The sequence below is a fragment of the Sciurus carolinensis genome, chromosome 2 (genome assembly GCF_902686445.1).
Source record: "Sciurus carolinensis chromosome 2, mSciCar1.2, whole genome shotgun sequence".
Taxonomy (NCBI): domain Eukaryota; kingdom Metazoa; phylum Chordata; class Mammalia; order Rodentia; family Sciuridae; genus Sciurus; species Sciurus carolinensis.
In genome coordinates, this window is record NC_062214.1 from 79,682,746 (window position 1) to 79,699,939 (window position 17,194).

The window sequence follows — 17,194 nt, forward strand, 5'->3', positions numbered from 1 at the left end:
GGAGAGTAGAGAGGCGGCGGAGGCTGAAGCCGAGCTGGAAGCTGGGAGTGCGCGGAAGCTGGAAGTAAGAAGAAGCTGAGAGAAGAGAAGCTGGGAGTGCGCGGAAGCTGGGAGTAAGAAGAGGCTGAGAGAAGAGAAGCTGGGAGTGCGCGGAAGCTGGGAGTAAGAGAAGTGTAGGAGAGGGACTGCGCATAATAAACTTCCAAAGCTTCAGACATTTGTCGTGTCTCTCTCTGCGGCCAGAGGGAGCGCGATAAATGGGGGTGGGGGGGTGGAGAGTGAGAGTAGTATGGGGGACTTTAGATTATGTAGAAGGAAATGAGAGGGAGAGGGGTATGAAAAATGGTGGAATGAGACACACATCATTACCCTATGTACATATATGATTACATGAATGGTATGAATCTACATCATGCACAAGCATAGAAACAAAATGATGTACACCCCATTTGTGTACAATGAATCAAAATGCAGTGTGTAAAAAATTTAAAAATAAATAATTAAAAAAAAACCCAAAACCCACAAATTCATCCTGAAAGTAGGTGGCAATAGAAACGTAAGTATTATCTATCAATATATACTTGTTGGCCATATTAAAAGGTGGAAATTCTCCTTTTCTTTTGTGTTACTGAAATTTGTAAAGAACAAAACAAGACAATCATACCACACAGGGAAGAACCTATCAATGCCTAACTTCCTGTATCACCACCTAAATCATACAGAGAAGCAGAAGTATTATTAAAAATTCATTTATATTATATATTCTTTCCCTGATATGCTTAAAATGTGAATTCTCATGAGTCTCATTATACTATTCCGTGTCTCATTACATGTACGTTAATAAGTTTTCATACATATTTTCACATATTCTAATGAATATGTTTTTTTATGCAGATATTCATTCCCTAACCCTAATCCAAACCAAAATTTCATACTGACCCTAATTTACCTCTATAGCTCAACCAAATTATTCTTAAACACATGTACAATAATATGAATATTTATGTGTATTCCAACATGTATAATCAATATCAGGACTCTCCCCTCCTCTCCTGACTGGTGAGCATTCTTGCACCTGAGTATTTTTCAGCAGGGCAGCATTTCCTTCAAATGACATTCTAATGACTGCCAGAGCAAAAAGAAGTACAGGTGTAACTTCAATGGACATTTTGGCATCTTATCTTTGTGTGTGTGTGTTTTAAGAGCAGGACAAGATCATACAGAACTCTTATGGAATAAAAGCACTCTGCTGGCCTGCTCCCACAAAAGGTCCTGGTAGAAAATTAAGGTACAGTTCCTATACAATATTAACTTTTTGGCCCAGACTAGGTGTGGGGTCAATGAGAAGAGTGAAATGTTCACCTGCATAATAAACCATTTAAAAAATGAAAAAAAAAGGGTGCACATGTTATCACTGTATAATGATGACTTCAATTCTTCAGAACAAATACCAAGAAGTGGTATAATGGTATAGTGGTCATATGGTGGTTCCACGCCTCATCTTTGGAGGCACCACCATAATGATTTCCATAGTGGCTGTATTAATTTACAGTCCTATTGACAGTGTAAAAGTGTTCCTTTTGCTTCATATTCTCTCCAGCATTTGTTATTATTTGTATTCTTGATAACTGCCATTCTGACAGGCAGGAGAAGAATGAGATCTTGGTGTAGTTTTGATTTGCATTTCCCTAATTGCTAATGATGTTGAATACTTTTTCAAGTATTTCTTGGCCATTTGAATTTCTTCTTTTGAGAAGTGTCTGTTTAGTTCATTTGCCCTTTTATTAACTGGGCTATTTGAATTTTTGGTTTAAAGATTTTTTGAGTTCTTTATATATTCTAGGTATTAATCCTCTGTCAGAAGAGTAGCAGGCATAGATTTTCTTTCATTTTGTGGTTTCCCTCTTCACATTCCTAATGGTTTCTTTTGCTCTGCAGAAGCTTTTAATTTGATTTTGTCCCATTTATTAACTCTTGGTATTATTTCCTGAGCTTTAGGACTCCTACTAAGAAAGACTTTGATAAAGTGTTGACCCTACATTTTCTTTTAGGAGTTGCTTAGTTCCTGGTCTAATTACATGGTCTTTGATCCACTCTGAGTTGATTTTGGTTCAGGGTGAGAAATAAGGGTATAGTTTCATTTTTGTACATATGGATAACCAGTGGTCCCAGCACCATTTGTTAAAAAGGCTGTCTTTTCTCCGATTCGTTTTTGGCACCTTTGTCAAGGATCAGATGATTATCTGTGTGGGTTTGTCTCTGGGTTCTCTATTCTGTACCACTGGGTGTGTGTGTGTGTGTGTTATGCCAGTACCATGCAGTTTTTGTTACTATAGCTCTATAGTATAACTGGGTCTTTTATTCTTCCAAATGAATTTTAGGACTATTTTTTTCCAGTTCTATGAAGAATGTCATTGGTATTTTGATGGGGAATGCATTGAATTTGTATACTGCTTTGGTAGTATGGGGACTTTTATCCGTATTAATAGAAGTATGATTTTTTTATGCTCTAATTTTATACATATAAAACATAATTTAATATCATTCCCCAGTACCTTCCTTTTCCCTTCCCTCCTTCCTCCTCACCACTATTTTTAAGTAAAGTTATATTAGAATAAAGACACATCAATTAATTTATGTATTATATATGGCAGTTGAGACCCACATCTTATGACCCACAAAGCCTAAAATGTGTACCACATGGCCCTTCATATAAAAAAAAAATATTGCCAAACCTGAGTTTTAAGTGATAATAAAATGGATGGGTATTTTTATTTTTTGCTGTATTTAGTTGTTTTCTTAAATAAAAAATAAAAGCAACCCACAAGTATGTCAAGACCCACAATTCAAAATAATAATTTGACACAAATGGCAAAATATCTGAACAGACCCTTGCCACAGGAAACCATGTGAATGACCTGTAAGTAAATGAAAAGTGTTTTAAAAATTATTTGTAAATAGTTCTTGGTTTGAAATTAAATCAAATCAATTACAAGAAAATAAAAAATACTACATCAAAATTAAGTAAATATAGAAGTTGAAGTCAAAGTTATAATAAAATAGAAAGCAAATAGTTCCTTTAATATACTTTGAAGCAATTTTTGGAAAGGATTAATAAAAAAAGTCTCTGAAAAGAGTAATCAAGAAAAAAAGGCTAATACTAACAAAAACTTAAGAAAGACATGTACTGAGAATTAAAAGAAAATGATATGTGCACAAAAATGCTTGTAATAGACTAAAAATTAAACTTTTAAAAAAAGAAACAGCAATAATAATTGCATTCAAAATAAAAATAAAATAATAATAATTGCTTTCAATCACAAACGGGTGTTATCAAATGTCTTTTCTCCATCTATTAATAAAATCATGTAATCTTTCTTTTGAAGCCTGGTTATGTGATAAATACATTAGCCAATTTAAGAATGTTAAATCAGCCTTGATAACCTAACATAATTCCCCCTTGTTCCTGATGTTTACTTCTTTATTTACATTACTGGATTTAATTTTTAATATTTTGTTAAGAATTTTGCATGTATGTTCATAAGAGACATTGGTCTGCAGTTTTCTTTGTCTCTAGTCTCTGGTTCAGGTAACAGGGTACTGTTGGCCTTATAGATGAGTTAGGCGTTATTCCCTCTGCTCATAATTTCTGAAAGAGACTATAAAGAATTGGTATTTATTCTTAGATGTTTGGTAGAAATCACCAGTGAACATATCTGGGCCTGTTAGTACTTTGTTTTGGAAAGTTAGTAATTGTTGATGACATTTCTTTAATACAGATAGGCCTGTTCAGATAGACTATTTCTTCTTGTGCATGTTCTGGAGGAATATGTCTCTCAAAGAATCGATTATTGGGGGGCAGAGTTGTTGTTAACATGGCTTTATTATCCTTTTAATGTTCATGGCTTTATTATCCTTTAATGTTATCAAATTGGCAGGTACAGAGTTGTTCTTAACATGGCTTTATTATCCTTTTAATGTTCATGGAATCTACAGTGGTATCCCTCTTCTCTTTCTGATATTAAGTTGTATCTTCTTTCATTTTTTTTTCTGAGTTAGCCTACCTAGAGACATACCAACTTCATCTTTCCAAAGCAACAGCTTTGGGATTTGTTGATTTTTCTGTATAGATTTCCTGTTTTCAATTTCTACTGAAAATTAAGATTTCTACTCTAATTTTTGGAATTTATTTTTTTCTGCTTATTTGGATTTACTTGTTCTTTTCCTAGTTTCCTAAGGTGGAAGCTTAGATAATCTATTTTAGACCTATCTTCTTTTCTAATACTTAAATTTAAGGTTATCAATTTCCCTCTAAGCATTTTTTTCCATTACATCCCACAGATTTTGAGAGGCAGTATTTTAATTTTCCTTCAGACAAAATTATGTTAAAATTTCTCTTTAGATTTAATCTTTGAGTCTTGTGTTATTTAGAAGTGTGTCATTTAATCTCCAAGTATTTGGTAATATTCCAACTATCTTTCTGTTACTTATTTCTGGTGTAATTCCACTGAAGTCTGAAAGTAGATATTGTTTGATTTCTATAAATATAAATTTGTTAAGATATGTTTTGTGGCCCAGAATATGGTCTACCTTAGTGAACGTTTCAAGTAAGCTTGAGAATAATGTGTATCATCTGCTGTAGTTGAAAGAAGCAATCACCAACATTTACTGGTTAGTCAGTCAATCCTTTCCCTAATGATTAAAATTCTACCTTTGTTGCTGTGTACGTAATCTACTGCTGTGAAACAAACTAATTGCCATTAGTGGCTTAAGATAACCACTACTTGTTTACTCCCTGCAGTTTCTTTGGGCCTTAGTAAGTAATTTTGCCCTCACCTAAGGTAATTTATGTGGCAGTCACTTTATTCAATTTATTTATTGCAGTCACTTGATAGTTGGCTAGGCACTTACTGGTCCTGAATGGCTTTACTACCTTGTATAAAGTGGTTTTGTCAGTGATAGCCAGGGCAATTGAGCCTGTGCCTGTACGCGATCTATTTCTTACTGACAAGAAAGGCTTCCTTACATAAAAGTCACAGAAAAGCGGTTAAGTGAAGGGAAGAACAGAAGCAAAAAGCACTGTGAAACCAATGCTAAGAAATCACATATCACTTCTTGTTTTGGGGGGGTACCAGGGATTGAACTCAGGGACACTTGACCACTGAGCAACATTCCCAGTCCTATTTTGTATTTTATTTAGAGACAGGGTCTCACTGAATTGCTTAGTAACTCACTTTTGCTGAGGCTGGCTTTGAAACCATGATCTTCCTGCCTCAGCCTCCTGAGCTATGGGGATTACTGGTGTACACCTGGGCACATTCTTTTCTGGCCATTGTTCTTTGAGTCAAAATAAATCACAGGATGAGAAAAGTTTACAAAAAAAGGGAAACACAGTACGCTCCTTGGTGGGAGAAATGGCAAGTTAAGCTGCAAAAGGGCACACCTCCAGGAATGGTTCGACAACTTTTGGTTATCTTTTCAAACATCAGTCATATGCAAAATTTCCTTAGCATTTGGATCTATTTGTAGATTGTTTTAAAATTTGTTTCAAAAATTTGTATTTTTATTCACGTGCCAAGTAATACCAACTAGTATTAAGTATCTGTTATCTCAGTCAGTAACCCCATTCTTTTTGAAAAAAAATTCCTAGCAATTCTCACATTTTTCTATATGTTCTTTTTCATGATTATAGCTATATGGAAAAAAGGTCATTATTTCATAGGGATTACATTACACTTGTAGGAATATTATTAATTTAGTGTCCTGTGTCTTCTATCCAAGAGTGTGATTTGTCTTTTCATTATGCAAGTCTTCTTAGATATCCCTTGTAAGCATTTGAAGGTTTTCCTTTTATTTCTTCACATTTCTTGAGTTTATCCTCAATACTTTATTATTATTATCAATGATACTTATATTTTCTGATTATCACAAAGAGAAGCTGTGAATTTTATATCCTAAATATGCTGTTACATAACCTCAAATTTCTCTAGAACTTAGTTTTTCTAATTAACTTCACAGAGTTTTGAGAAATGATTCAGTTCACATAAAGTCTGATATATAGTAAAGGCTCAATAAAGTTTACTTATTATTATTATCATATTCACTGAGTAACCAATCATCTTACTGAATTGATTTCTCTTGTTTCTACTAATTTTTCCCATGGCATTCTGGGATTTGAGAATCATAATCTTCATAATTTGTTCCTTTCTTTAATACTTTACCTTCTTTTTCATTTTCCTTTAGCATAGCAATGGCCCTTATTTCCAAAGCAATGATTAAAAGAAGTAGATATCTGATGTGTTACCTTATTTCTGACAGAGTATTTCTATTATAACGTAAATAATGACTACATTAGTAGTCTGTAGCATATCTATAACAACAAGTAGTTATAGATACTCCTCAAGCTGGGGCATTTAAATTGTTTCTTCATTTTTTCACTAGCAAAAGTAACAGTGAAACAGTCATCTTCATTTAAAAATATTTGGGTACATTCTGCATTATTTCACTGAGCAGCCTAAAATCTGAAGTAACTTCCTAAGATGCTAATAATAATACACACTGCTTTTCAACAAAAAATATACTGACTTGTACTCCCATCAATGATATATGTGAGCACATTTAACTGGCAGTATTTTCAAAAGAAGCAAAATGATGATTTTTTAAACTTAGTTATTTTTACACTTACACCCCAAACGTGTAGTCTAAAATCTTAAATCCCAAATCTCTAACTTAATGGAAAATCTCATCAGAATTAGAGAATCATAATTCTCTTAAGGATTGACCCTACGAACGATTCTAATAGACATCTTCTCAGAGCAAGAACAAGCACAACCACACCTTGGCCAGACCTGATCTGTTAATGCAAGGTGTCTAAACCTTGGCACTACTGACATTTCAGATGACATAATTCTTGCTATGCGGAGCTGTCTTGTGTACTGGAGAATGTCTGGCAGAATCACTGGTCTCTACCCATTTAATGCCAATAGCATCTTCTCCCCATGATAGGCTAATGAGAACTGCCCAGTCATAACCAAATACACTCTGGCAAAATCAACTCCAGTTTGATACCACTGTGTTACAAGAATGATCTTCTATGAATCAGAAACAAGCCCCAGGTCACAAGCATAATATGATGGTTCAGATACACTTTTGCTATAGGCAGAGACCAAACAGAAGAAGTAAAATGTGGGATAAAACACTCACTTTGCTTTATAGGGTGACTCAGACCCAGAATTTTTGTTTCCATTAAACTCTCATATTCTTGGCCCTGAAGAGAAAAAAGAAAAAAAAAAATCACTGTTAGTTATTGCTAAATTTTATGATTATATTTATAACAATCCAAAGACTTAATTTTGGTTTTCCTCTTCCAGTATAAAATCATGCTGTTAAAGCGACAAACACTGATTTCTGAAACTGCTTCTTTAAGTTACTATAAATTCTATCAGGACAGATGAAAAATAATATTTCCTCATAAGACATAGAGCAGATTCTTTATAAAAACACTTTCAAGTATATAGACTTGATTCAGATAATTATTTTTCAGAAGTGTAAGAATCATAATTATATTAAATTTCTACAAAGTAGTTGAGGTGGTTGCCTATGTGTCTGAAGCTGTATATAATGCATAAATAAATACAGGTAAAGAAGAGTCATGTAATTTTAGAAATAATTTAAAAGACTATGGAAAAAACTGACCAGACCTTCAAAGATTTGTTTTGTTTTTGTTTTTATACTAACTAAATACTAAAGGTCCATAAAATCTATGATAACACTCCTTGCCACTAACTAAACCAGACCTAAGAGTTATCCACAGGTCATGAAAGACATGTCTCACTACAGCATCCATTAATATTGATATGTCTATTTCTTTTTCTGGAGAAAAAAAGGAAAATGTTAATTTGAATGTTAACTACTCATACAATGGGTCCTAGTCTCAAAGAATTAGTTTAGTGACCTATGAAAATATTAGCAAAAACATACCAATCTAGACAGCAATGCCAGGTAAAAAACGTAAACCCTGCTTCACAAAAATTGTAGTTGTGTGTAGTGGCCCATGCCTGTAATCCAAACCACTTGGAAATTTGGGGTAGAAGAAGTGCAAATTCAAGGACAGCCTGGGTAATTTAGGAAGATCTTGCATCAAATAAATATCAGAAAAAGAAAGGGCTGGGAATACAGCACTTCTCTAGCACGCCTGAAGCCCTGTGTTCAACTCTCAGTACTGCTTAGCGAACCAAAAAAAAACAAACAAACAAAGTTAAAAAAAATGCAAATTATAGCAGTCCTAATAAGGAAAAAGTAAACTAGCACAGGTTATATTTGGGAATAAATAAATATATAATTGAATAAAAGGTGAAGTTATACTACTTCAACTTAATGATGCTATTATTATTGAATAAAATATTAATGAATAGCATAGTTGGGAAGCAATCACTTGGTAGTTACAAGTAATTGTGACCTCATCTGAAAGGTAGAAAAAATACTCATTATGCAGGGTAGACTATGTTCTAAGCATTGTGCCAGGTGCTATATGTTCATTTTCTCATTTGTACCTACAGAGGTGATATATAGTATTACACCCATTTTTCAAAGAAGACACTGAGGTTTAGGAAGATGTCTGTTGTACTAAACCCTACATTTATCTAGGGCTTAAGGTAAAGAGACTGAATTCGTTCTTTCATTCATATTCACACAACTAGAATTCATTATTCCAATTTCTAATTTAACCTGAATTGGTTGGTAGTTTATCACTATGTCATAACTTGAATCTTGTCTTGATTCACTTTTTAGCAATCAAACAAACATTCACTTTCATTGACCCAACTCAGCATAAAATTAAAATAGACAATGGGAAGTACATACACAAGGGAATATTCAAGAAACTTCAACTTCAGAAAGAAAAAGGGGACATTAAAAACACTAGAAATACACAATTTCACAGAGCAGAGTGAAAGCTGAATACAGCAATGTGTTCATTTTCAACTAAGATGCCAAAGCAGGCTTCCTAAAGAAAATGAAATGTGCACTCGATTTAAAAAAAAAAAAAAAAAAAGATAGCTTCTAAGTATACAGAAAAGAGAAAAGGCCATCATTTGCAAGTAAGCAAGGCTGAATGAGAGAAAATTATGTGTTAGGTTTAGGGGACATTGTACAGACCCATTTGGCTAGAAAAGAAGACTAAACATGGGGATAATGTGAGATATCACTGAAAGAACTCTTTCAGATATTCTATCCTAATTAACTCTCATGATTTTTAAAGATAATGATCTACTTATAGAGGTACATGATCACTGAGCCACATCCCCAGTCCTATTTTGTATTTTATTTAGAGACAGGGTCTCACTGAGTTGCTTAGCGCCTCACTTACTGAGGCTGGCTTTGAACTCATGATGCTCCTGCCTCAGCCTCCAAATCACTGGCATTACAGCATGTGCCACCATGCTGAGGTATTCCTTCATTTCTAATTTCCATAATATTTGGTTATACTCTGTCATAATGTGGGCTATTTGTTTCCATTTATCTTTTGTTGCATTTTTTACATACTGTTTTACCAGTCTTCTCAAAGAATGTTTCTTATCAACACCTCTTGTTATGTTTGTGAAGTACAGTACATTGTATTGTTGTACATATATATGATAAATTAAAAGTCTATCAATACCACTTTACCGTGGGAAAATATTGTTCTAGCTCTTCAAATAAAATTACTCCTCCATCATGTCTACCTTCCATCTCATGACAAAATCTCTTAAAATTTTATTCTATGCAAAGCTGTGGACAGAGCTCAGAAGCTTCCAGCTACCACTGTCATAAATGTCCAATAATTTGTAGTTCTGTATTTATTTACTTCTAAAAACTCAGTGCAAATAATGTCTTTTTTGTTCCCACCCTTGGTTCCAAAAAGTTAATTTTGTCTTTACAATTTTTTTTCATATTTTGGGACAATTTTTGTGGTATAATTTTCATACAAAAACTTTTCATTTGAAGTATATAATTCAATTAGTTTTCACACTTGTGTACCCCGATATAAATGAAACTACAATCATAATATATTTTTAATATCCTACAAGGTTTCCTGGTTTTCTTTGTAGTCAACATCCCCCCTTACCCTCTTGTTCCTAGCACCCATTCATCTTCAATCTAGAATACCAAAACTACTATAATCAACTCTGTATTACTTATATTGTACTGTGTCTGTATATTTAGTATAAAGTTCTTGAGATTATTTCATATTGTTAAACATCTCTCTTATTTCCCTCTATTGTTTAATAGTGTTCTGCTGTTGGTACACATCACAATTTGTCCATTGCCACCTGAATTTATCACTTCTTTCCAGATTGGAGCTATTATAAATAAAAGTACTAAAACATTTGCAGACAAGTCCCTGTGAAGGAAAATATCTTGATTTCTTTTGTATAAATACCTAAAAGTAAGATTATAGGGTTGTATAATAAGTATATAATTAAGTTACTAAAATACCAGAGTGGTCATTTCAATTTACATTTGTAACAGCAAAATATGAGAGTTATAATTGTTTTAGCCCTGCCAATACTTGCCATATTAAGTCTCCTTAATTTTAGCAATTCCTATATGGGTGTTTGTTTCCCATGTGAATTACCATTTTCCTAATGCAAATGATTTAAACAACTTACTAGGTTGTTTATAAACTGCTTATTTGAAGTTCATCTTCCACAGTGAAGTTTGTTCCAATTTTTTGCCCATTCTCAAATAAATTAGCTTTTATTTTCAGACAGGGTGGTGAAGCAGGGTTCTGACTGATCTTTTGTTTTAAATTTTTAGTTTATTGATTTATGCTCAGAAAATATCTCATTTCTATTTCAGAATTAGGGGGATTAAATTTTGGTCTTTCTGTCTTGGTGTGTGTTCAATTATTTTATAAATTTCTATGAAAAATTTTTAAAATTTGTTCTTTTTAGATATACATGACAGTGCATTTTGATATATTATACATACATGGAGTTTCACTGGTCATTCATTCATATATGAACACAGGAAAGTTAAGTCCTATTCATTCTACTGTCTTTCCTATTCCCAGTCCCTCCCTTCCCTTCATTCCCCTTTGTCTAATCCAGTGAACTTCTATTCCCTACCCTGCCAGGTTCCATCTCACCTCAGTCAGAATGGCAATCATCAAGAATACAAGTAACAAAAAATGTTGGCAAGTATGTGGGGGGAAATGTAAACACTCATACGCTGTTGGTGGGACCGTGAATTGGTGCAAACAACTCTGGAAAGTGGTACGGAGATTCCTTAAAAAAGCTGGAATGGAAACACCATTTGACCCAGCTATACCACCTCCTTGGTCTATACCCAAAGGACTTAAAATCAGTATACTACAGTGATGCAGCCACATCAATGTATTATAGCAGCTCAATTCACAATAGGTTATCTATGGAAATTTTTTTAAAGACAATATTTTCTATTAGAAGACATTAAACTTTCACACAAGTATCTAGGCTTATTTCTGAATTTTCAATTCTATGTCAATCTGTTTATGCAAATACCACCACACTTGATTGTAGTTTTGTAGTAAGTTTTGAAATAAAAATTTAGTCTCCACGTTCATTCTCTTTTTCAATATTGTTAGACTTGTTTTAAATCTCAAAATCCCATATGTATTCAATACTACAAAAAAAACAGGTGGAATTTTAATAGGATTACCCTGAATCTGTAGACACAATTTTGGAAGTTATTACCATATTAAATCTAATGTATGAACACAGGATGACTTTCCATTTTATTTTAGATCTGCTTTGATTTCCTTAATAAATATTTGTAGTTTTTACTGTACAAGTAAGCACCACCTTGGTTATATTTCTTGATTATTTTATTCTTTTTGATGACACTATACATGGAATTGCTTAGTTTTATCTTTGTGTCATTTATTGCTGGTGTATAGAAATACAATCTATTTTTGCACATATCTTGTATCTTGCAGCTTTGCTGAACTCATTTATTAGCTGGGTAACTGGTGTTATCTTTTTATTATAACATAAGTAGTAATATTAATTGTACAAATTTATAAATTTCACCATGATTTTTCCATATATGCATATGCTTTTTAAAAATATATTCTTGTGTAACTTTTTATATATATTTTTAGTTCTTGATGGACTTTATTTATTTACATGCAGTGCAAAGCAAGTGCTCCACTACTGAGCTACAACTCTAGCCCCCATGCATATGCTTTGATCGTTACCACCTCCCTTTAATACTCTCTTGCCTTCCCTTCTCTAAAACACAAAACTTTTTCTGTGTCTGATTTATTTTTCTGAACCTAATACTCTCCAGTTTAATCAATTTTCCTGTACATGATATTAGTTCATTCTTTACAGCTCAATTGTTAGTGTATTTATTCATCTGCTAATGGTTACTTGGTTTGATTCCATATCAAGGTTATTGTGAATAGTGACACAATAAACGTAGATATGCAAGCATCTCTTCTATATGTTCACTTCATTTCCTTTGAATGTATACCCAGGAATGGCAGAGCTGGATCACATGGTAGTTTGTTACTCATTTTTTGAGAATTCTCCATATTGTTTTCCCCAATTTTTATACCAATTCACATTCCCTTCAATAGTGTATAAGGGTTACTTCCTTCCCCCCTCCCTGATCATCTTTGCAGCATTTGCTATATTTTGGTTTTGTTTTGGTAACAGTCATCCTGACTGAAGTGAGATAGAATCTCAGTATAGTTTCGAATGCATTTTTCCCTGATGGCTAAAGATGTTGAGCATTTTCATCTAATTATCAGCGATTTGTACTTCTTCTTATGAAAAGAGTCTGTTTAGATCATTTGACCATTTACTGATTGGGTTATTTATTCTTTTTGGTGTTCAATTTTTTTTTTTTGTTTTCTTCATATATTTCAGATACTAATCCTTCTCTCAGATGAATGGCCAGAATAGAATTTCTTCATTTCTAAAGCCGTTCATTTACACTGATGATTCTTTTCTTTGGCATACAGAAGTTTTTAATTTGGCGTAACCCCATTTGTCAATTCTTGGTTTTGTTTCCTGAGCTATTGGAGACCTAGTCAGGAAAAACACTACTTCTTCCAATACTCTTCAGTGTTTTCCCCTATGTCATCCTCTAGTAGTTTCAAAGTTTCTGGTCTTATGTTAAGGTGTTTTGTACACTTTGAGTTGATTTTTGCAAATGGTCAGAGACAGGGCTATATTTTCAATATTTACATGTGCCCTATCCAGTTTTCCCAGCACCATTTGCTAAGAAGGCTGATTTTTAGCCAACATTTTTTTGGCCTATCTGTCAAGAATTAAATGGCTATAGATGCATGAATTTATTTCCAGGTAATCTATTCTATGGTTATAAAATCAGACACATTGCAAATATCATGTTGTTTTGTTAGTAAGGCTCTGTAGTATATATAATCAGGAATAACGTAATCTCCAACATTACTCGTTTTGCTCAAGACTGCTTTGGCTATTTGGGTGGTTTTTTTGCATCCATATAAATTTAAGGATGATTTTTTTTCTAGTTTCATGAATTATAACATTGGTGTTTTGATGGGAACTGAATTAAATTTGCAGATGCTTTCAGTAGTATGATCATTTTCACAATACTGATTCTTATCAATGAACATGGAGGTCTGTCCCATCTTCTAGTGTCTTCTTCAACTTGTATATTCAATGCTTTAAAAAAATATTTTTAGTAGTACATTATAGTTATACATAACAGTAGGGTTCATTCCGACAAAAATCATACAGGTATGGAATATAATTTGCTCCATTTCAATCTCCACTCTCTCCCTTCCTTCATCCTATTCTCCCTCTACTGATCTACCTTCTAGTTAATGTTTTTAGTGTTTTATAAACATAAAAATGGAATTCACTGTGGTATATTCACTACATACATAGAATAATTTTGTTCATATTCATTCTACAGTTCCTCACTTTCCCCGTCCCTCCCACCTCCCCTCAATACCCTCACTGATCTTCCCTCTATTTCCTCAGATCTATCTCCACCTTTCCACCCTTACTTGCCCTAGCTTCTGCTCATGAGAGATAACACTCAACCCTTGACTTTTCTGAATTTGGTTTATTTCACTTAGTATGATGTTTCTCCAACTTCATCCATTTACCAGTTAATATCATAATTTCATTCTTCTTTATAGCTGAGTAAAACTCAATTGTGTATATATCTTTATCCATCACCGTGCTGGTTTCATACTTGGCTACTGTGAATTGTACTGCTTATAAATGCAGATGTGCCTCTATCAGTACAGTATGCTGATTTATACTTTTAGACAATACCAACGAGTGGGATAGCATACATCATTTGGTGGGTCTATTTGTAGTCTATTAAGTAATCTCCATATTGCTTTCCAAAGTGGCTGTATTAATATCGCAGTCCCAACAACAATGTACATGTGTACCTTTTTCCTACATTCTTGCCAGCATTTATTATTTGTAGTCTTGATGATTGCCATTATGAATGGAGTAAAATAAAATCTCACTGTGGTTTTAATTTGCATTTTGCTGATTGCTAGGATGCTGATCATTTTTCCATATGTTTGTTGACCATTTATATTTCTACTTTTGAGACATGTCTATTTAGTTCTTTTACCCTTAATGATTAGGCTAGCTTTTTCGTATGTGTGTGCAGGGGTGCTAAGTATTTTTTTGGTTTTAGTTCTTTATATATTCTACATATTAATCCATGGTTGAAGAAGTAGCTTGCAAAGATTTTCTCCTATTCTGTTGGTTCCCTTTGCACTCATTTTCTTTGCTGGGCAGATGTTTTTTAATTTGACATTGTCCCACTTACTGATTCTTGCTTTTATTTTTTGAGCTTTAGGGCTCTTGTTAATGAAGTTGGTGCCCATGCCAATATGATGGATTTCTTCAAGGAGCTGCAAAGTGTCTGGTTAATTCCTAGGTCTTTGATCCATTTTAATTTGACAGAGAGGGATCCAGTTTTATTTTGCTACACATGGATACCCAGTTTTCCCAATACTATTTGTTAAAAAGGTTATTTTTTTCTCCAATCATATTTTTGGCACCTTTGTCAAGTATCAGATGACTGTATGTAAATTTATCTCTGAGTCTTCCATTCTGTTCCATGGTCTGTATGTCTATTTTGATGCCAACACCATGCAGTTTTGTTACTATAACTGTAGTAAGAGTGGAGATCAGGTATTGTGTTATCTCCAAGGTAATTTCTTGCTCAGTATTTAATTACCTCTTCTGGTCTTCTTCCAAAGGAATTTTACGACTGCTTTTTCTAGTTCCATTAAGGCAATTAATAAATATATGAAAAAGTGTTCAACATCTCTAGTAATTAGAGAAATGCAAATTAAAATAACTCTAAGATTTCATCTTACTCCAATTAGAATGCCTATTATCAAGAAAACAAACAATAATAGATGTTGGCGTGGATGTGGGGGAAAAGGCACACTTTCACATTGCTGGTGGAGTTGCAAATTGATGCAGCCACTCTGGAAAGCAGTGTGGAGATTCCTCAGAAAACTTGAAATGGACCTACCTTTTGACCCAGTTATCCCACTTCTCGGTTTATAACCAAAGAACTTAAAACTAGCATACTACAGTGAGGCAGGCACATCAATATTTACAGCAGCTCAATTCACAATAGCTTGACTGTGGAACCAACCTAGATGCCCTTCAACAGATGAATGGATAAATAAAGAAACTGTGATATATATATATATATATATTATATATATACAATGGAATATTATTCAGTCATAAAGAATAATAATATTATGGCATTTGCAGATAAATGGATGGAACTGGAGAATATCACGCTGAGAGAAATAAGTCAATCCCAAAAAACCAAAGGTTGAATGTTTTCCCTGATAAGTGGATGATGGGGGTGGGGAGTGGCCGGTGAGAGAAGAATGGAGGAACTTTAGATTATGTAGACGGACATGAGAGGGAGGAGGGGCGGGGCTATGAAAGATGGTGGAATGAGACAGATATCAATACCCTATGTACATGTATGATTACATGAATGGTATGAATCTACATTGTGCGCAACTATAGAAAGGAAAAGCTGTACCCCATTTGTGTACAATGAATCAAATGCAATCTATAAAAATAAAAAAAATTTTAAAAATAATATGATTGGTATTTTGATGGGGACTGCAATGAATCTGAATAACATTTTTGGTAGAACACTGTTCAAACTTGATGTGTTTATGTTATTTCCATCATTTTTCTCTCAATTTATTTCTAATTTCATTCCATCATCTAATAAGATGCACAGGATATATCAACTTTTCTGTATTTGTTAAGACTCATATTGTACCTTAGGGATAGGGTTCAATTTCATTCTACTACATGTGTATTTCCAGTTTTCCCAGCATCATTTATTGAAGAGGCTGTCTTTTCTCCAATGTATATTTATGGCACCTATGTCTAGTATGAGATAACTATTTATGTGGGTACGCCTCTGTGTCTTGTATGCTATGCTGTTCCACTGGTGTTCGTGTCTGTTTTGTGCCAATACCAGGCGGCTTTTGTTACTATAACTCGGTAGGATAATTTAAGGTTTGGTATTGTGATGCCTCCTGCTTCACTTTTCTTGCTAAGAATTGCTTTGGCTATTCTGAGTCTCTTACTTTTCAAATGAATTTCATACTGTCTTTTCTATTTCTATGAAGAATGTCACTGGTATTTTAATAGGAACTGCATTAAATCTGTATAGCACGTTTGACAGTATTCCCATTTTTAAATTTTTTTCTAATTAGTTTATACATGACAGTAGAATGCACTTTGACACATCATACATAAATGGGATATAACTTTTCATTCTTCTCATTGTACATGAAGTAGAATCACACCAGGTGTGTAGTCATATATGCACAAAGCATAATAATGTACAATTCATTTTACTATCCTTCCTATCCCCATACTACCTCTCCTCCCTCCACTCCCTTCTGCCTAAACCAAAATAACTCTATTCTTCCCTAGACACAGCCCCCACATTTTGAATTAGCATTCGCAAATCAGAGCAAACATTTGGCCTTTAGTTTTGGGGGACAGGCTTATTTTGTTTAGCATGATATTCTTCAGTTCCATCCATTACTAGCAAATGCTATCATTTCATTCTTCCTTAAGGCTCAGGCTCAGTAGTATTCCATTGTGTATATATAACACAAGTTTTTTATCCATTCATCTGCTGAAGGGCAGAT

General features: G+C 33.7%; 1 protein-coding gene across 1 annotated transcript in view; it reads right to left on the reverse strand.

Moving 5' to 3' along the window:
* Nucleotides 1-17,194, reverse strand: part of Scaper (S-phase cyclin A associated protein in the ER) — a 484,560-nt gene that overhangs the window by 230,325 nt on the left and 237,041 nt on the right. The window contains 2 exon segments of the mRNA XM_047539576.1: nt 7,204-7,240; nt 7,243-7,260. Of these exon segments, the coding sequence (XP_047395532.1) occupies nt 7,204-7,240; nt 7,243-7,260 (55 nt within the window).